This window comes from Sinohyriopsis cumingii, chromosome 1, assembly GCF_028554795.1.
Source record: "Sinohyriopsis cumingii isolate HCF-2022 chromosome 1, ASM2855479v2, whole genome shotgun sequence".
Taxonomy (NCBI): domain Eukaryota; kingdom Metazoa; phylum Mollusca; class Bivalvia; order Unionida; family Unionidae; genus Sinohyriopsis; species Sinohyriopsis cumingii.
Window position 1 is genome coordinate 156199323 of NC_142961.1, and position 22137 is coordinate 156221459.

Here is a 22137-nt window from a genome sequence, read left to right on the forward strand (position 1 = left end):
ATGCAATGGAGTTATTAACTGGGTCAATTCCAAATGAAGTATGATACATATGGCAGGCAGGATTGGCCTTGAAGTATGGTACATATGGCAGGCGGGATTGGCCTTGAAGTATGATACATATGGCAGGCGGGATTGGCCTTGAAGTATGATACATATGGCAGGCGGGATTGGCCTTGAAGTATGATACATATGGCAGGCGGGATTGGCCTTGAAGTATGATACATATGGCAGGCGGGATTGGCCTTGAAGTATGATACATATGGCAGGAGGGATTGGCCTTGAAGTATGATACATATGGCAGGCGGGATTGGCCTTGAAGTATGATACATATTGCAGGCGGGATTGGCCTTGAAGTATGATACATATGGCAGGCGGGATTGGCCTTGAAGTATGATACATATGGCAGGCGGGATTGGCCTTGAAGTATGATACATATGGCAGGAGGGATTGGCCTTGAAGTATGATACATATGGCAGGCGGGATTGGCCTTGAAGTATGATACATATGGCAGGAGGGATTGGCCTTGAAGTATGATACATATGGCAGGAGGGATTGGCCTTGGAGTATGATACATATGGCACGAGGGATTGGCCTTGAAGCAAGATGCATGGGTTCTGTTCTGCCACTGATGGTTTGGCATCATAAGGTGGTAAAATATCCAATTCTTTTAACTGGAATTCATAAGAGGATGCAGTATTAAATATTGTTTGTTAGGGTATATCAAGTTCATTTCAATTTGAAGTGCAGTACAGTCTTATTTCGAATGTGATTTCTGTTGGAAATGTACAGTACTGTCTTGATTACACGCTGTAGATCAAAAGTCTGAGTGCATGTAATTAGGATTCGCAGAATTTACTAAACAAGTACATTCTGAGGAAATTCAAGATACAGAAAGGTAAGTGCATTTATTGCCATTGTTATTACCAGTTGTAGATGACACATTCATATGCCCTGTCACTTGTATGCTTTGTTGGTCCCCAGCTATATCACCTGTATGATTTGTACTATAAATCCCAACATTTTCTCAAAAAAAGTAAAACAAAGAAAACTGCAAAGCAGCTGGTGTAAAAGGCTCCCACACCCCAGCTGCTTTGCAGTTCTCCACTGCATGATTCTGACAATGTAAAGTTAATGGAGCAAAAGAATCAGCATTCAAAAAATAAGATTTACATATTTCTTACCTGTGATTTATACAATAATGTGTAAAAAATATGCAGAATTTACCAATCATGCAAAATATATCAAATGAAACTTTTAAACTCCAACACAGTAACATCCAGACCATGCTCAGTGTCATCCTTGACTGTCCAAAACAAATACATTGAGTTTTCAGGCATTGTCATGGGGCATGTGTGTTTATTGAACATTTAAATTTTCAGGCACTGTCATGGGGCATGTGTGTTTGTTGAAAAATTAAATTTTCAAGCAGTGTCATGGGGTGTCTGTGTTTATTGAACATTTAAGTTTTCAGGCATTGTCATTAGGCATGTGTGTTTATTGAACATTTAAGTTTTCAGGCATTGTCATGGAGCACGTGTGTTTATTGAACATTTAAGTTTTCAGGCATTGTCATGGGGCACGTGTGTTTGTTGAACATTTAAGTTTTCAGGCATTGTCATGGGGCATGCGTGTTTATTGAACAATTAAGTTTTCAGGCATTGTCATGGGGCATGTGTATTTATTGAACATTTCAGTTTTCAGGCACTGTCATGGGGCATCTGTGTTTACTGAATATTTAAGTTTTCAGGCATTGTCATTAGGCATGTGTCTTTATTGAACATTTAAGTTTTCAGGCATTGTCATGGGGCACGAGTGTTTATTGAACATTTAAGTTTTCAGGCATTGTCATGGGGCACGTGTGTTTGTTGAACATTTAAGTTTTCAGGCATTGTCATGGGGCACGTGTGTTTGTTGAACATTTAAGTTTTCAGGCATTGTCATGGGGCACGTGTATCTGTTGAACATTTAAGTTTTCAGGCATTGTCATGGGGCACGTGTGTTTGTTGAACATTTAAGTTTTCAGGCATTGTCATGGGGCATGTGTCTTTATTGAACATTTAAGTTTCAGGCATTGTCATGGGGCATGTGTGTTTACTGAACATTTAAATTTTCAGGCATTGTCATGGGGCATGTGTGTTTATTGAACATTTAAATTTTCAGGCATTGTCACGGGGCATATGTCTTTATTGAACATTTAAGTTTTCAGGCATTGTCATGGGGCATGTGTATTTATTGAACATTTAAGTTTCAGTCATTGTCATGGGGCATGTGTCTTTATTGAACATTTAAGTTTTCAGGCATTGTCATGGGGCATGTGTATTTATTGAACATTTAAGTTTCAGTCATTGTCATGGGGCATGTGTCTTTATTGAACATTTAAGTTTTCAGGCATTGTCATGGGGCATGCGTGTTTATTGAACATTTAAGTTTTCAGGCACTGTCATGGGGCATCTGTGTTTATTGAACATTTAAGTTTTCAGGCATTGTCATGGGGCATGCGTGTTTATTGAACATTTAAGTTTTCAGGCATTGTCATGGGGCATGTGTATTTATTGAACATTTCAGTTTTCAGGCACTGTCATGGGGCATCTGTGTTTATTGAATATTTAAGTTTTCAGGCATTGTCATGGGGCATGTGTCTTTATTGAACATTTAAGTTTTCAGGCATTGTCACGGGGCATGTGTCTTTATTGAACATTTAAGTTTTCAGGCATTGTCACGGGGCATGTTTCTTTATTGAACATTTAAGTTTTCAGGCATTGTCATGGGGTATGCGTGTTTATTGAACATTTAAGTTTTCAGGCACTGTCATGGGGCATCTGTGTTTACTGAACATTTAAGTTTTCAGGCATTGTCATGGGGCATGCGTGTTTATTGAACATTTAAGTTTTCAGGCATTGTCATGGGGCATGTGTATTTATTGAACATTTCAGTTTTCAGGCACTGTCATGGGGCATCTGTGTTTATTGAATATTTAAGTTTTCAGGCATTGTCATTAGGCATGTGTCTTTATTGAACATTTAAGTTTTCAGGCATTGTCATGGGGCATGAGTGTTTATTGAACATTTAAGTTTTCAGGCATTGTCATGGGGCACGTGTGTTTGTTGAACATTTAAGTTTTCAGGCATTGTCATGGGGCACGTGTGTTTGTTGAACATTTAAGTTTTCAGGCATTGTCATGGGGCACGTGTATTTGTTGAACATTTAAGTTTTCAGGCATTGTCATGGGGCACGTGTGTTTGTTGAACATTTAAGTTTTCAGGCATTGTCATGGGGCATGTGTCTTTATTGAACATTTAAGTTTCAGGCATTGTCATGGGGCATGTGTGTTTATTGAACATTTAAATTTTCAGGCATTGTCATGGGGCATGTGTGTTTATTGAACATTTAAATTTTCAGGCATTGTCACGGGGCATATGTCTTTATTGAACATTTAAGTTTTCAGGCATTGTCATGGGGCATGTGTATTTATTGAACATTTAAGTTTCAGTCATTGTCATGGGGCATGTGTCTTTATTGAACATTTAAGTTTTCAGGCATTGTCATGGGGCATGCGTGTTTATTGAACATTTAAGTTTTCAGGCACTGTCATGGGGCATCTGTGTTTATTGAACATTTAAGTTTTCAGGCATTGTCATGGGGCATGCGTGTTTATTGAACATTTAAGTTTTCAGGCATTGTCATGGGGCATGTGTATTTATTGAACATTTCAGTTTTCAGGCACTGTCATGGGGCATCTGTGTTTATTGAATATTTAAGTTTTCAGGCATTGTCATGGGGCATGTGTCTTTATTGAACATTTAAGTTTTCAGGCATTGTCACGGGGCATGTGTCTTTATTGAACATTTAAGTTTTCAGGCATTGTCACGGGGCATGTTTCTTTATTGAACATTTAAGTTTTCAGGCATTGTCATGGGGTATGCGTGTTTATTGAACATTTAAGTTTTCAGGCACTGTCATGGGGCATCTGTGTTTATTGAACATTTAAGTTTTCAGGCATTGTCATGGGGCATGCGTGTTTATTGAACATTTAAGTTTTCAGGCATTGTCATGGGGCATGTGTATTTATTGAACATTTCAGTTTTCAGGCACTGTCATGGGGCATCTGTGTTTATTGAATATTTAAGTTTTCAGGCATTGTCATGGGGCATGTGTCTTTATTGAACATTTAAGTTTTCAGGCATTGTCACGGGGCATGTGTCTTTATTGAACATTTAAGTTTTCAGGCATTGTCACGGGGCATGTGTCTTTATTGAACATTTAAGTTTACATGAACACATTTATAGTTAATAAAGAGCATTTCAAAAACTCACCCTGTCATCTGACATTTTAAGAATTCGTGTGAGGATAAGTAAGATAAGGCTACTCCAAGCCTCTCTGTGACTGTCCGACTGAAGAGACATGTAGTACTCCAATGATGATGAGCAGACTCTGAAAATAAAATAAAATTTCATCATAAATAATGTATTTACAAAAAGCCCACATGGCCTGCATACTGAGCCCATGTTCATACCTAGTGAACATGACCCAAAGGTATGTGTCACATAATGAATTGCCTTGACTTTGTATTAAACCAATTAATAAGCAAATAATTTTTTTAAAACAGAACCTTAAAAATGTTGATAATGACACTGGTGGAAAAGTGTTATCTCTTGAGTTACCACTAAAGTGGTTTTAAAAAAAATCCGCATAATCAGAAGTAAATATTGTCAGAGATTTATTAGCATTTTTTTCACCCTGATAAAATCTCCGGCATTTAGAATTAGAAATTGAAATCTACTGTCACTAATCACATTCTAACAAGCATACCAACTTTTCGACAAATGGTACAGGAAACACGTATGCAAAACAAGTATTAAATTTCACTTTTAGGGCAGATTGTGGTATCCTATATTTAATTATAGTGTCTTTTAGCATGACTTGGCTGCCCTATCAAATATCATGTGACAATAGTAAAAATTTTAACAGAAATAAAAAAAAATACCAAAAATAGTTAATACACTTAACGTATCTATACAAAATTGGAACTCCACCTGTGTAGCACTTCCACAATTTAATGGTACCTTCCATTTCACTAGTAAATATCATGCCATATACAATATTCGGTTAACTCTATGCTTGCCCAGGATTAGAAACAATATCTGATTATTCTTTTTTGGTCTTTCTTTGAGTGGCTGTATGTCACATGCATGTCTACTGGTTTGATATGTGCAATTTTACGAAGCCCAATTGTTGCAAACATTAGAATACTGAATGCTTTTCTAGGCATTATCAAATTAAAGACTTGCAACCTACTTCTGTGTCCAGACCAAAACTGAGCATTTATACCAAAGTTTGATTTTTTTAAAGTTAATAAACTGAGAAAAATTAAACATTTTGTCAGATAACTATCAAATTAAAAATTATGCAAATACAAACATGGATGACCATGTAAGTAAGATGCAACTAAAAGGTAAAGTCTTAAGTCGACAATATAGGCATTAATTTTTTTGCATTTTGTTGAAAAATGAGCTTGACATAGGTCTTCTGCATGTAACGCTTAAAACCAATTCAACTTGAAAAAGAGCAGAACAAATTTGGAATGCAACTGAAAGGTAAAATTCCAAGTGTAACAAGGACCATAAAGTCTGCTAAAACCTGTTGAAAAATGGCTGCAGACAAACCAGACCTAAGACTTATTTGTAAATCCTTATACCAAATCTGGTTTGACTCCATGAAGCCCTTTGAAAGGTATTGAATGGAAACAAATTTCTGATGAAACTGAAGGGCAAGTTTAAGTCAAACTGGCATCATAGCTGTTAAATTTCATTAGCAAATGGTGGAAAGTCAAACTGACATTAGTCTTCTTTCTGCACAGCTTTGTACTAAATTTGGTTCCAATCCCTGAAGTACCTCAAAAGTTACTGTGCAAAAACAAAATTATGTGGCAACTGATGAGCAAAATTCCAAATCACACATGACCGTATCTAATTTTGATGGAAAATGGTGAAAATCAAACATGACCTAGATATTCTTGACGAAGTCTCACACCATATTTAAAGATATTTTTATAGGCACTGATAGACAAAGAAAACAGTTAAAGACTGGTGAAATACTGAACCTGACCTAGGTCTTCTTAATGCAAAACCTCATACAAAATTTGCTTTGGATCCATGCTGTCTTTCAAAAGATACTGAGCTGAAACAATACTATGCAATAAATGTAACAGGATATACAGCCATTGGCTACTCTTCATGTGACTTCCATAGTCATGGCAGAAAAATAAAAAACATGGGTTGGTTTACTTAGTAATGATTATCTATAAAAAAAATATCACTCATGGTTTAGGTAATCTGAACATCTGCCTCATAATTTGACTTCAACCTCCTCAATATTTGACTTCAACCTTCTCAGTATTTGACTTCATACTCAGGTTCAGTCTTGTTCTATATGTTCCAGCAAATGTCAAGGAATAATTCCTTTACAGACTTTACAAATGTCAAGGAATAATCCCTTTACAGACTTTACAAATGTCAAGGAATAATCCCTTTACAGACTTTACAAATGTCCAGGAATAATCCCTTTACAGACTTTACAAATGTCAAGGAATAATCCCTTTATAATTTACAGACTTACTGTATAAGCCTCTGCTCCACCTGGGGCCAGGCTGCTGTCCTGGATTCATCGTTGTACATCCGGAACAGAATTCGGAACAAACAAGCCAGACTCTGGGTCTCCTGTTTCATTAAGTTTGGCTTGGCCTTTCCTTTAAACCCTGAAATGAGTTACATAAATGTTGTAGGAAAATATGCCACGGTTTTGAGCCATCTCAGACTTTGAGATTTTTCATAATGATAGTGTAATGTATTTGTGATTTGTGTGTTTGAGTTTTGGTCCATGAGTGTAGATTCTATTTTCTGATACAGCTATAAATAGATGTTTACTAGTTTTAAACTAGCCTTAATAATGAACTTATTTACAAGTTTGGGGAAATTCTCTGATTGGATGCCTGAGTACTGTTAACATATGTCAGGTGGTTTGTATTATGAAATAAGTCATATGGATACATTGATGAATTGTGACACAAAGCCATAATCAAGTCATGTAGATATATATAAAAACAGAATTGAACAATTATCATTATTCCTAATTCCTATTATTGGAATAATATCAGTCTGTAGATGCATTTAATGTTGTATTTAAATTTAATTTGAAAGGAATTGTTTATTTATTTCAAACCAAGGTCATGAGTGCATACCATACTGCCAGCAAATGATGTAGACTGAACTTGATCTAGTTCATCTTCATGTGTTATCTCATATCAAATTTAATTTCAGTGCATCAAGTCTATACAACAGTTTTTGAGTTTAAACAAAATTGAGGGAAAAGTTACAAGCTAACAAGAAACATAAATCCATCCATACAATTTTGCCAGAAAAAGGTGAAATCAAACTTGACAAAGTTCTTAGTATATGACTTCATACCAAATTTGATTTCAAAGCATTTAGTCCTTCAAAAGTAACCAAGCAGAAACAGAAAATCAAATTTCCAAGTCATAAATGCATATAACTTTGGCATGAACAGTAAAAATGGAACTTGACTTCATTCTTTTTATGTACAACCTCAAACATAATTTGATTTGAATCCAAGTTATACTTCAAAAGTTACTTAGTGGAAACACAATCTGCGATGAATGTAATGTGGTGTGTTGCCTCAGTACATGATGGAATAGAAATATGGTTAAAACCATATTAAGAAACTTGTTTGGTAAATTATATTCCTCTTACCAAATTATATTAATGTTAGGAAATAAACTCTGCTACATATCAAAATCCAGCCCTCCCAGAAAGAGGAAAATGTCATTGTTATCGTCTGAATACCATATCAACAAAGGGAAGAAATTCTTACATATTTCCCCCCTTACCACCAATAGGTAGCTATCAGAGAACTGCATATTTATTCACATGGTAAAAAAGTTGTGACAAAGGAGCCTCGTTAACCTGCTTTCCACAAAATGTTCCTTTGTTCATGGTTGGAGTTGAAGGCTTTAGCAAAGTTGTGGGATTCCATCAAGCAGTCGGCCAGAAGGAAGAGCTGCGAAGAGGACAGGAACTGGTACATTCCCTGGTCCTCTTGTTGCTGTGTTGGATCAAAATCATGCAGAATCTCACTCTCAGCCTGACAAGGAGATGGACAGAAGAGGATATTACAAGAGTGTTCATTAATTATGAAGAACATGAAACCATTTGATCACTGCCACGAGATTCAGAATGACCAATATAAAGATTTTTCTGCACTATATTGATTTTTCATCTGTTTTTATGATATCTAGCTGGATAAGCCTGAAGTGATCCAAAAAAAATTAAGGACAGAAGTTAGATTTTAAACAAGATTTTTCAAGTTCATTTATCAAAAACTTTCATCTTAAAAATATATGTTAATTCATAAATATTATAAAACTGAGAATGAATTAAGGTATACTATCTTCAAGAGAGTCCCAAATGGGCCAGAGATCACTCACCTGGCTGACATCAATTTAAAAGGCAATGGCAGATGACCTAGATATCTTCTATTTGAAACCTGATGACATTCAAAGTTTTTTTTAAATATTTTGTTAGTAATGGCAGCCATACTGGATGGCAAATCACAATCTTTAGTGCAAACTTTGAGCTTGCCAAATATAAAAAGCCTTTATGCCAGGATGCTTTCTCTCTCTTTCCGTTGAGCAGGATTTGAAAAAAAATGTTATTTTAAGTGTTTTGTCTCTATTTTTAATGATGGCTGCCATAATTGATAGTGGTTCCGCATCGTTTGTAAAAATCTGATCTGTCTTCTTACATGGATGCTGTAATTTGGTTGAATTCTATTAGTGGATTCTGAGATGTTTAAAAGTTTTTATATTTTTTGCAAGAGAGGCCTAATTTCAGGGTCTTCAAAATGTATTTTTCTTTTCTACAAACTTTAAAGACCTTTAAGCTGGGATAAATTTTGCAAAGATGATTGAAATCGGTCAATATGCTTTTCAGAAGTTGAAAATGGCAATTGTTGACGGATTACGCAAAGTAAAAACATGACCAAACCATATGCTCTCTACGTCAAGGCCATTATATCAGGATATATCTGTTATCTTTGCTAGCCAAGGCCTTCATATCAGGATGTGTCTGTCATCTTTGCTAGCCAAGGCCTTCATATCTGGATGTGTCTGTTATCTTTGCTAGCCAAGGCTTTCATATCAGGCTGTTTCTATTATCTTTGCTAGCCAAGGCCTTCATATCAGACTGTTTCAATTATCTTTGCTAGCCAAGGCCTTCATATCAGACTGTTTCTATTATCTTTGCTAGCCAAGGCCTTCATATCAGGATGTTTGTTATCTTTGCTAGCCAAGGCCTTCATATCAGGCTGTTTCTATTATCTTTGCTAGCCAAGGCCTTCATATCAGGATGTTTCTGTTATCTCTGCTAGCAAAGGCCTTCATATCAGGATGTTTCTGTTATATTTGCTAGCCAAGGCCTTCATATCAGTATGTTTCTGCCATCTTTGCTAGCCAAGGCCTCCATATCAGGATTTTTATCTTTGCTACCCAAGGCCTTCATACCAGATTATCTGTCAAATCTGGTCAAATTCTCTTCTGCAGTTTGAGAGAATAATTTGTTGAAAAGTTTTTCTATTTTATAGCAATTTCAGCCATATTTGATGGTGGATCAGCATCAAAGGTCTTCATTCATGCCAGGATGCTTTCTGTCAAATTAATGCCAGGATGCTTTCTGTTAAATCCATGCCAGGATGCTATCTGTTAAATTAGGCTAAATTCTGTCTGAGAAAAGGTGATTTGAGTCATATCTGATGATGGACTGGCATCATTTTGTACAAAGAAGAAAGGTCTTCATTCATGCCAGGATGCTTTCTTTTAAATTAGGCTAAATTCTGTCTGAGAAAAAGTGATTTGGGTCATATCTCTGATGGACTGGCATCATTTTTAACAAAGAACAAAGTTCTTCAGGTCAGGTTTGGTCATGTTCTGTTTAGCACTTTGTCCATTCAAGGTTTCTCTAATTTTAGTTACAGAGGGTCTTAAAAGTGGGTCATAACTGGTCATAAATTCCCAAGAAATCTTCAAGATGAATGAAAAAGTTTTTCTGTATTTCTGTTTATGGTTTTCATATCTAGCTAGATCAGCATCATCTGTACAAATATTGCATATCACGAAATCAGTCTAAATTAGTTTACAACAAAAACCCTTTGAAAATCATGCTTTATACAGCAATGGCAGCAGCATCATTTAATGACATATTGTGATTATTTACAAATCTAAAATGCCATGATGCCAACGAGTTTTGATGAAGACTAGGAATTATACTTTGAGTCCTCAATGACAAGGTCAAGCAAGCAGATTAAGGAATTTCTGTCTCCTGCCTATCATGGAGAGGTCACAATAGCGTATGCACTTGCTGATACGTTGGGTCTAACTGCTAACATCACAGACCCTGATCTATTGATGGATAATGCAGTAGCAGATCAGGGTCTATATTGTTTATTGTACTGATTACTTCAAACAAACTGGGACATTATTAGTGGCAGTAGATCTGTATCTGTGCAGATTGCAGTTGGATTGGACTTATCAGCAAGTATATATTGTAGTAGCTGTATTAATGTCATACACAAAATGCTGTGTTGTATTGATACAAATGTGAAGCTAATTTTATGGTTTTACCTTCAATGGCATTTAAGTAATAAAGAGGAACGGTAAAGACAGTAACAATAATCAGTGACCTTCACCTTCAAGGGGTCATACACCAGCATGCTGATCCAAGAAACTTTCTTTTATCTCAAATGCCTTTTCATATATTTTGTTACCTGGTTACTTGGTCAGCCATGGTTTCACTAAAATTCAGTTTCTTTCCCTCAGAATGAATTAGCATGCTTATCATGCTTCAGACAATATTATGTTTTCGTAAAATGTGATGATAGAAAAAATGGATGCAAAATGTTTTCGTAAAATGTGATGATAGCGAAATGGATGCAAAATGTTTTTGTAAAATGTGATGATAGCGAAACGGATGCAAATGTTTTTGTAAAATGTGATGATAGCAAAATGGATGCAAAATATTTTTGTAAAATGTGATGATAGCGAAATGGATGCAAAATGTTTTTGTAAAATGTGATGATAGCGAACTGGATGCAAAAAAATGTTTTTGTCATAAATTTTAACACATGGAAAACATTTTATACTTAAAAAAAATAGATGAAGAATTTCTTAAATGTGAAGAAATCTTCAAAATTTTATCACAATAAGGCAAGACTCATATATGAAAGGCAAATGTAAGTTTTGTGACTGTTACCAACTTTCTAATAAGAAAAATATTCCAAAATCTCAATTAGCGGAAGAAATTTTCAAATGTTTAGTTAAACTGGGCAGGACTTCCTCTGGAATGGTACACATTTTAGTAATGTCATGCTTTTAAGCAGATCTCATCCCTTTAGTTCCAACCATTCCAAAGTTACGTACAGTAGAAATAAAAGTGTGTCTCATGGACTGGCTGACAAGCAAAGGCTGATGGAAGTATGGACTGGAGCATTAAGTTACCTGTGCAGCTGCCAAGTTCTCAGCATCTTCCTTCTTGCTTGTTGTGGGAAAGAAAACAATGTTGTCTATGGTTTGAATCAACTCCAGTTGTACAACACATTTGATTAGCAGACTCTGGAATAACTTCTGCTCTGAACTCACTTCTGAAATGTAAATGAATAACAATCAGATAAAAAAAATTCATTCAATTTCAATTGCAACCTGTTGGAATACCTGCTGTTCATAAGCCCTTTTTTTGGCGTGTATGAAAGCATTGTGTTTTTTAGAGATGTATATCTAATAAATATGCTGAAACAAAATGAAAGAGAAAAAATATTGATTCAGCAGATTATAAAGTGTTTGAAACATTTTTCCTTATGTACACCTTACACTGAGTATTTTTTTATTCCCATTCTAATTGCTCAAATAAATATATTACTGTAAACAATAGCATGCAAAAACCCATTCAATACATAGTCTACAAAGATTTTCATTATGTTGTATTTACACTGCAAATCATTAATCAGGCTGTTGTATTTACACTGCAAATCATTAATTAGGCGGTTGTATTTACACTGCAAATCATTAATCAGGCTGCTGTATTTACACTGCAAATCATTAATTAGGCTGTTGTATTTACACTGTAATTCACATATCAGGCTGTTGTATTTACACTGCAAATCATTAACTAGGCTGTTGTATTTACACTGCAAATCATTAATCAGGCTGTTGTATTTACACAGCATATCATTAATTAGGCTACCCCAGAAACAAAATAATATTTGATCTAGACAAAGCCCAATGCTAAGTTTTTGGACAGTTTTGCTAGGAATTATTTTCTCGTCTCAAAGTTTTGAGATGTCAAAAAAGTTAATTATTTTTGGCATCTGAAACAGTGTAAAGATGGAGTATTAAAATGTTATCTTGATCATTATTCATCATCAAAAGAAAGCAAAATCTAATTTGAAGATATAAACAGACAAAACTTCAATTTATCTAGATTTTACCCATCGTAATTTACAATAATTTTTGGCAGTAGTCTGGTTCAGGTCTATTATATGATCAGCTTAATTTTTATTATAAACAGAGACAAGTTTGTCAAAGTAAGTAGAAAAGGCCTTTTGCAAAACAGAGCAGTATCACGGGATTACACAAAAAAATTATAACAAACGGCACTGTCAAACCTGATGCCTTCATCTCACTTTTAGCCTAATCACTTACACTATGTTTGGGTGTGGTTTTACCAAACTTTTTTGCAATTTTGAAAACAGTCAAGTTAGAATATTGGTCAAAAGATCATAGAGGAGCCATGGATAGCACAGTAGCAGATACACCTGCACTGAAGCCCTACCAATTGGCCAATGTATGATCAAAGCTGTTAAAACATCACTTCAAGATTTTAACTCCTGAATTAATATAGGAACTCTGGAGTCCTTACATTTATAAAATTCATCAAGCAAGAAGAGGAACCAAAGTTTAGAAAATCCAGATTTTTCTGTACTTGAATTGTTTGATGTGATGATGTTGTGGATAGAACAGAAACTGTATCCACATATTTTAAAACTTTCTGAACTTGGGCTCAAGACCCCAAAATTAGACTGATACTTGCTTAATAAAAATATAACAGTAGGAGTTCAGGGCATGTACTGAAAAGAAACCCATCAAGAACACAGATGCCCCATTACAAACCCTTAAAAGAGAACTAAACCCAAAACCTAAGTATGATGAATGGATGGATGGATGGACAAGGGTAGTACAATATGCCCCTACCACTGTCATTTTAAGTTATTAAAACAAGAAATCTCAAAAGCTCCAGATTTTATACTGTAAAATTTTTGGGACTTGAGTTCTAGTTTAAAACAATGGTTCTTTTATGTGTGATTTGTTTTTAATGATACATCAGCACATAAAAGGATAATTAATACCAATGAGTGCCAGGATGTAAGACACACAATGGCAGTGAACCCAGGTTGGCCTAGTCATTCTTTAAACCTGCAACCCACTGACATCAACCAGAGATCCATCAAGGCTACTCAGTTAGTTATGAACATATATTAATCAGTTGACGGTACCAGAGTAAAACAAAGTTTTCTCTTGGTACTCCAGTATTCTGTCTATGAGACTAACAGATGTGCACATCTTTCTCCACAAGTAAGTAATATATTAAGTTATGCTTTGCAGTAAAAACGTTTAATTAATTTAAAAGGCTTACTAATACATTAAATGGGCAATACATCTTATATAACTGCAAGAAGAAAAGACTCAAACAACTGTCACTAACTTGATCTTGGGATTTTGTGATCTCTAGAGTCAACTGATACTGTGCTTATAACACTGTCAGCCCTTTTTAATCGTACATTGCTCTCTGGGGACATCTCCTGAAAATAAAAAGGGGATATAAGTATAAAAAAGGGGATATAAGTATTAAAAAGGGGATATAAGTATAAAAAAGGGGATATAAGTATTAAAAAGGGGATATAAGTAGAAAAAGGGGATATAAGTATTAATAAGAAGTAGGCCTGATATTGCTTACCTGCTTGACATCTGCCTAAAAGACCAATGCAAGAGAGATGGTCAAGAAATCTGGGTCAAATGGATGCTTTCTCCAGAAAACAATTTCCATGATTTTTACTGCATATCCAGAATGTGTTATAACACTAACAGAAATTTTATAAATATGAATAAATATCATTATCATATAGGTTATATAATTTTCATTTGTACTCTATGGGGATTCTAACCCAGGGCTATACCAGCTACTCGGTACATCAATTAATGGTGATGTGTGCATGGTTGAGACGGTATAGGAATCTGTGCTTACACACAAGGTGATGGGTGCTAATAATGATAAATATACACACACACAGGATAACTATTTAACAAAACATGAGTGGTTCCTGAATTTTTTGTCTTCACCAATTTCTCCTGACTGACTTCTAAATGCTACAAATTATAAAGCTAATTTTATTTGGTGACCTTCTAGTAATGGCAATCTGTCCTTAGAATGGAAACCAGGTTGTGCCATTAAAATAACTGAGCAATCAGAATGGATCTGCATGTAGCATGGATCTATGGATATCATATATAGTTCACTCACTCTGAATATTGAAGCCATATTATCACAAGTTACCAGTCATGAGTGACATCAGTTTTAGTGAGATAGACGATGGTAGCTCAAATTTAGATGAATCAACATCCAGGAGATATTCCATTTGGGAACAAGGTTACTAAGCATGGTTCAGATATGTTGAAATTATACCACAAGTTGGAGATTTCCTCGTTACAGCCAACACAGTCTCTTCCATAAAGTCAGAATGTGTCTGAAATTATGGAACAGTATCCCTTGCTAATTTCTCATCTTCATCATCTTCAAAGAAAAGACAATTTTTCACTGGGGAATTGGTGCTGAGAGTAGTGAGATAGCACTGATGTGACACCAGTCAGTGATAAAGCAATTTCCACCTGTTTATCATCTTTAACCACTGCGATCCTCTCCACAACTTAAACTCCAAACTCTTTTTGATCATGACATCTCTGAAAGGAGCCAGGAGATGTTTCTCTGGACATGAATGGATTGCTTAAGTAAAGTAGAGGTAAATATAACTTATCTGAAAACATGTTACTAAATCAAGCAAATCATTGACCCAGGAATTTTTTTCTCCATCTTAGTAGCATGATGTCCCACCGAGCCACATTATCCTGAAACCAGGCTGACCAGTCATACTGGGGGTAGACCATTTCCATACCCTTCCATTCTGTCCCATCTAAGGCCATAGGCCTTCATTAAGAGTTCAGGACATCCTTTGCAGAGACAGTGATGTTACAGGATGACATGCTACAATAACATTTGGTGAGTTTGGTTTTTGGTTCACAACATGAACAAACTAACTAGCTCATTATGTGGTGGATAATCAATGTGAAGAAGCAGACCTGTCAACCATTATGGTTTGGTTGTGGTGTTGCACCTCATCAAAGAGGGGGATTTACTTCCTCACAGAGACCGCTTCAGTGGCCTAGTGGTTAGAGTGTCCGCCTCAGATGAGGGAGGTCACAGGTTCAAACCCCAGCCAAGTCATACCAATGAATAATAAAAATAGGGAAAGCAGCTGCCTCACCTGGCCCTCAGCATTAAGAGGTTAGTGCTAGGACTGGTCGACCTGGTGTCAGAATAATGTGACTGGGTGAGACATCATGCTATTTGTCTGCAGCATGATGTCCCAGTGCTAGACATCCCTATAAACTGTCACACTGCAGACATCATAGTGATATGACTAATTTTTTTTCTTTCTTCCTTTCTTTTTATATTTTTCTTTTATTTGTTCACTAAACCTTGATTAGATACATTCAAATGACATAAAATCAATCCAGTGGCCTAACAGAGTATCCCCTTCAGAAGTGGGAGGTTATGGGTTCGATCCCTGGCCAAGTCACACCAAAGACTTACAAAAATGGTACTAACAGCTGCCTCGCTAGGCGCTCAGCATTAAGAGGTTAGTGTTAGGACTGGTCAGCCTGGTTTCACGATAATGTGACTGGGTTGGACATCATGCTACATGTCTGCGGCATGATGCCCCAGTGCTAGACATCACTATAAACTGCCACACTGCAGACATAGTGATATGACTGAAAAATTGTTAAAGCTATGTCAAAAATCCTAATCACACGCATAATGAAATGACTTAAAAACAGGAGTATTATTGTACTATGAGATATAGATTCAGATGACATATGACATTATGTGATTGGGTGCCTCTCAAAGACCTCAACAGGTAATGTATCTTGTTCCCTCAAGGTACACTTCTGGTACCCATACTTTACTGGTCATATATTTCAGTCCATCATAATGTGCAATACTGACAAGATACAACCTTGATGGCTTGCCAGAATAATTTACAAAAAGTCACAATTATTTGTAATGGAAAGAGCAATTATACATGCTAATGCTAACATGATAATGCTTGATTTTAAGACTATCACCTTCTACATGGTTCCCATGCTTTTCTAAAGATAAATTTCCAAGTCATTTCCAGGATGAAATGAACTATTTTCAAGGTTCACATGTGACCATTACTGAATGGAATTTAAGAGCATTTGAGATTATAAAACCTGCATTTTCTAAATCTAAAGATGTTTCTCTTTCAAGACTCTCCATAGTCAGAATAGATCATGATGTACAAAACCACAAAATGTATTACACAAAACAAGTTTGATTATATTTCTATAAACTGGCATGTGAAGTCATTTCAATGTACAAAATAAAAATTCTAACTTTATTTTGCTGACCTGCATTATATTGCTAAGTGGGAACAACATAATGAACATACATTAGTTTTGTTTTCTTTCAAACCATTAATTCTAAAGAATTCTAAAGCAATATATATATATATATATATATATATGCATCTTATAGAAAGTAAACATTTCCTATTACAGCATTAAAAAAACAATAAATGCAAATAATTAGAATCTTGTCTTCTAACAAAGAGAGTTTAACCCTGAAGTTATCTGCACCAATAAAATCTTAAGCAAGATTTATCAAACACCCTAACCTCCTTAAGAAGATCTGGTTAAAAATCCATCATTTAAAAACATTTTCAAAAGAGTTGATTGAAATTTTGACACAAGAATTTTCTTTAAAGTCAACTTGTCTTCTTGTAATTTGTTAAACCAGTCCCCAAACCTGTATTGGTACAGGGGGTTGAATAGTTTTTTAATATAAAATACAAGGGACGACAATTTCTCATTTCAGCTCTGAGATTCAACAATTCGGACTATAAATTTGGCTTAAAACGAATGTTAGTCTGTTTCCTAATCTGGGTTTCTTCCGAATATTCCCACCCCACTTTTGTCATATTTGGACATTTAGGTTGGGGTGTGGGGTCCTTGCAAGTGCATATCGAAAATTTGGAATTTGAGCCATGGCGCAGTAGCGACATATAGTAGTTAATTAACCAGCGGGCCCAGAAAATTTATTGATAGAAAAATGATTTTTTTTCTTGTTATGTCTTTATTTCGCTGACAGACTAGACCAAACTACGAAACTGATGAAACCTGACCCGGTACTCGCCATTTGCATTACTAGTCACTTCACGAATCTCAAACAACATCGGATGTCCATTATTCACGTCATAACAACAACAATCTCCATTTTAATGTTCTTATAGAGAAATTCAATTATATTAAATGAAAGTCAGATACTTTTTGTAAAAACCAGCAATCTGGACAGTCTGATTTATTAAGCAGACAGCACATGTCAACGTGGCACAACAAAACTCCAGAAGTTGTTCTTGGAATATATAAATATGGAAAACTTTGTGTTCTTTTGTTTTTGTATTTTAATTACAACCAGTATACAACTTTCATTTAATATTGGTTTATTTTTTCTCTACAACATTTGAAATTGTGGGTTGCTTGATTTGTGTACCAGGTCACATTTCATCAACTCGATTTTAATATTCACAATTTCTGAGACAATAAGTAATTCTCATATCCATTTCATGCATGTATCACTCGATCTAACAACATTTAAAGTTTGCTAGGCCATCTGGTAAGCAACTATGCTTTGCCAACACAATGTTTGCCTCTTGTTATGCTAGAGTGGTTTTCATAGCTTCCATGTAAGGAAAGATGGATATCAAGCTGACTTTGAAAATAAAAGTCTACAAGACGAATCTAATCCACTGAGCATTTGAATTGACTCAGCATATATGTTTATTGCAAGCACCCAACTGCTACTAACTGCACCCCCTGAATATTCTGGTTAGAACTCGATAAATTTAACTCAGGATCAGTTTAGTTATGACTCAATTACGTGATTGTTTCTGGCATCAAGTGGTGGCAGAAAATTCCTGGGTTTTTCCAGACTTTCATCAATATTTGCACAATTCCAGGACATTTCATGGTCAGGAAAAAAATTATCATTTCTCCCTACTTTTTCCTGATTTCCCGATAGCGTTGGAACCCTGCTTCTAACAGTTTCTCTGCAACATGCCTATTTAAGCTTAGAGAATAAATAACATTTACACATTACGGCCCTAATAGTTTGCCATATGCATGACTCATTACCATCTACAAACACACCTATTAAAGCTGAGAGCAAATAACATTAACACATTATGGCCCTAATGGTTTGCCATATGCATGACTCATTACCCTGCTATCTATACTAGCATTATCTCCAGATGAGTCTTGGTGTCCTGGGGAGCCAGGCTCCAGCTGCTGATCAGTGTTTTCTGGAGACCAATGCAGCAAACTGAAATGAATGAAAACACAATGGTTATACAACTGTTCTGTTTCATAGGAAGATTTTGCAGAGAAATACTGTTAAATCTAAACATAGTCAATTATTTTTTAAACTAGTGGAGCTCATATGTGCTTATTTTTTATAAGAACTTACCAGTAGCAAAATGTATCCTGATGCGAAAATTGTTTAAATATTTACCATTATATTTCTGAAGACTGATCAAAGAGAGAAAGGAATGAATGATAGAATCACAAACAGCAAATTACATGCTTGACAGGCATCTATTTAGATAACTTTGTTTTTTGCAGAAACCATTTTCTTCTTCCTGGCAGAGTGACATTTCTTTTTGACCATTTTCTTCTTCCTGGCAAAGTGACCTTGCTTTTGACCATTTTCTTCTTCCTGGCAGAGTGACCATGCTTTTTGACCATTTTCTTCTTCCTGGCAGAGTAACCTTGCTTTTTTACCATTTTCTTCTTCCTGGCAGAGTGACCTTGCTTTATGACCATTTTCTTCTTCCTGGCAGAGTGACCTTGCTTTATGACCATTTTCTTCTTCCTGGCAGAGTGACCTTGCTTTATGACTATTTGATCCCAAAGTTGAGAGGCTTCATCCTTAGTGCAAGCCATCAACAAAGTTTGGTCTGGGTCTGCATGGAATACACAAACCTCAAATGTTTAAGCCAAGTGACTTATGTGTATCCAGGTCCAAGTTTATAGAATGATATATGAAATTAACTTTCTTTATCTCTGTTGGCAATCAGCCTAGAAACCTGCACAGAAAAACAATCTGCTTACGATTCAGCTACAATCATACATGGGGCCCCGAGTGGCTGAGTGGTCTAAAGTGCTCACTGCTACAGATCACTGCCATCTCACCTGTCTGTGTGGGTTCAAGTCTCAGATTTGGCCAATGAAGTTATGTAGAAAAGCTTGCCAGTAGCTTCTCATGGATCGGTGGTTCTTTCCAGGGTTTTCCCGGGTTCATCCTCCACCATTTATACTAGTCACCATGTATAGCCTATCCTGTGCTGAAAAATGGTGTTAAAACCTACAACAACAACAACAACAATCACACAATTTCACTCACTTTGTTGAGCATCATGTAGCAATGTTTGGTAGAAATCTCATTGGTTAAAACATAATTGCAGGTATAAATATTCCTTAAATTTACACAACATTTGATCAAAATGCATGAAATGCATCTAATGTACAGGTAGTCACTTTGCAAAAAAACATTTAGTCTACAAGTAGCCTCTGGTAGGGGAAAGGGGAGGTAATTTGTTATTTCCTTTCATCTTTATATTATGAAATAACATGTACTGATGGAAAAGATCAATTTCATCTTTATGGGAGGGTTGAAATTGAGAGATATCAGTTTATTTCCCAAGGGCTGTTCCATTTAAGCAGATATGGTACCCAGGTAAGGCAGTTTTTAAAATATATACCAGGGTACTTTGATTTCAACGAGTTCATATTAAAATGATAAGAAAATTCTAAATTGCATCAATGGATGAGTACCCAAATCTAAAAGTGCCTTCCCTGGGTCCATTATATGTTTTACTGGAACAGCCCTAACATTACTATGATGCAATTTTCATCTTTATGCGAGGGTTGTTGGATATGAGGGTTTATTTCCTAACTCTAATAGGATCAGTTAAGGTGATCTCCCCAGTCATATGAAATGATGTCAGTACAGACCATAATTTCTCATTGTGATCTCTCCAGAGAAATTCCTGCAGGAAGCTATTGTTTGACTTGCCACTGAGGCAGTTGCTGCTGCTGAGGCCGATCTCAACAGGATGATAATACAGTCTATGCATTTTGTAAATGCCTACTGGCTGAAGATAAAATTGAATGGGAGTAAATGAAATTGGTATGTTGTTCGTTTGAATGCAAATAAAAGGAACATGTACAGAGCCATGTAGATAGGGAATCTGTCAGTCAGAATCTCATCCCTTTGGATGGAAAATCAAACTGTACCATTTTAATCCAGTTATTTATATGCTGAGCCAGCTGAAATCTATTACTGATCTGAGCTTCCCATTGGCTACTGAAACAAAAAAAGCCTGGGGAAAAACCCAACAGAGTTCAGTCAGCAAACAGATTCTATCTCCCCACCTGATTAGTAAGGAGTTTATCTCCTTGAGTTGTGTTTCTGCCTTTTCAGGATCGGTTGGAATCTCCAAAAGTCAAGAAGAAAGCAAAGGAGGCTGGATAAATTAAATCTGAAGCCCTTTTAAAACAACTTAGCTCATCCATTTATTTTGTGGATAAAGATATATCCAAATCTACCAATAATGAAGTGGAAATGAGAATGCCCAGTACATAGGTACTCATTTAGCAGTGGAAATGAGAATGTCCAGTACATAGGTACTCATTTAGCAGTGGAAATGAGAATGTCCAATACATAGGTAGCCATTCAGCAGTGAAAATGAGAATGTCCAGTGCATAGGTACTCATTTAGCAGTGGAAATGAGAATGTCCAGTACATAGGTAGCCATTTAGTAGTGGAAATGAGAATGTCCAGTACATAGGTACTCATTTAGCAGTGGAAATGAGAATGTCCAGTAGATATGTAGCCATTTAGTAGTGGAAATGAGAATGTCCAGTATATAGGTAGCCATTTAGCAGTGGAAATGAGAATGTCCAGTACATAGGTACTCATTTAGCAGTGGAAATGAGAATGTCCAGTACATAGGTACTCATTTAGCAGTGGAAATGAGAATGTCCTGTACATAGGTACTCATTTAGCAGTGGAAATGAGAATGTCCAGTAGATATGTAGCCATTTAGTAGTGGAAATGAGAATGTCCAGTATATAGGTACTCATTTAGCAGTGGAAATGACAATGTTCAGTACATAGGTAGCCATTTAGGGGTGGAAATGTGAAGTGCACTGAGAGAGTTTATTTCTTTCATCTATATAATACATAGATGGAAAAGACAAATTTTGAGGGAGGGCAGGATTTGAGAGGTATATGATGTTTTGACTCTCAAGATACAACTAAGTAGGATTAGTGATTCCATTGGCCTCCACATGGATGGTTGACCAGATGTTTCCCACCCCAACAAGTCACAACTATATCACTGAGATGCTGCCAAACAACCTGGTAAGGAAGCTGATCTTGTATCTGATAGACTAATGATGCACTAGATATTGGTTAAAGATGTCTTATTCGGCTGTAACAGTACCATGGTACATTCCATTTTGGGCACAGGGCCAAAGCCTTCAGTCACAGCAGATCAAAGTTCATCAGCAGGTTGAAAAGGTCTTTGCTTTGTTCTGTATCCTTTTTCCCATGGTGACACAATGTGTCTCAGGTTGTGGAATAATAAACTTTACTTGTGATGG

At 35.9% G+C, this 22137-nt stretch overlaps 1 protein-coding gene across 2 annotated transcripts in view; it reads right to left on the bottom strand.

The window, feature by feature from the left end:
* LOC149808205 (brefeldin A-inhibited guanine nucleotide-exchange protein 1-like) overlaps positions 1–22137 on the bottom strand; it is a 180671-nt gene that overhangs the window by 7430 nt on the left and 151104 nt on the right. For both annotated transcript variants that reach the window (XM_089974695.1, XM_089974685.1), the window contains 6 exons: positions 18695–18794; positions 13824–13920; positions 11564–11706; positions 7980–8157; positions 6616–6754; positions 4314–4431 (listed from right to left, as the gene is read on the bottom strand). In XM_089974695.1, coding sequence (XP_089830821.1) covers positions 4314–4431; positions 6616–6754; positions 7980–8157; positions 11564–11706; positions 13824–13920; positions 18695–18794 — 775 coding nt within the window. The remainder of the gene's footprint in view (positions 1–4313; positions 4432–6615; positions 6755–7979; positions 8158–11563; positions 11707–13823; positions 13921–18694; positions 18795–22137) is intronic.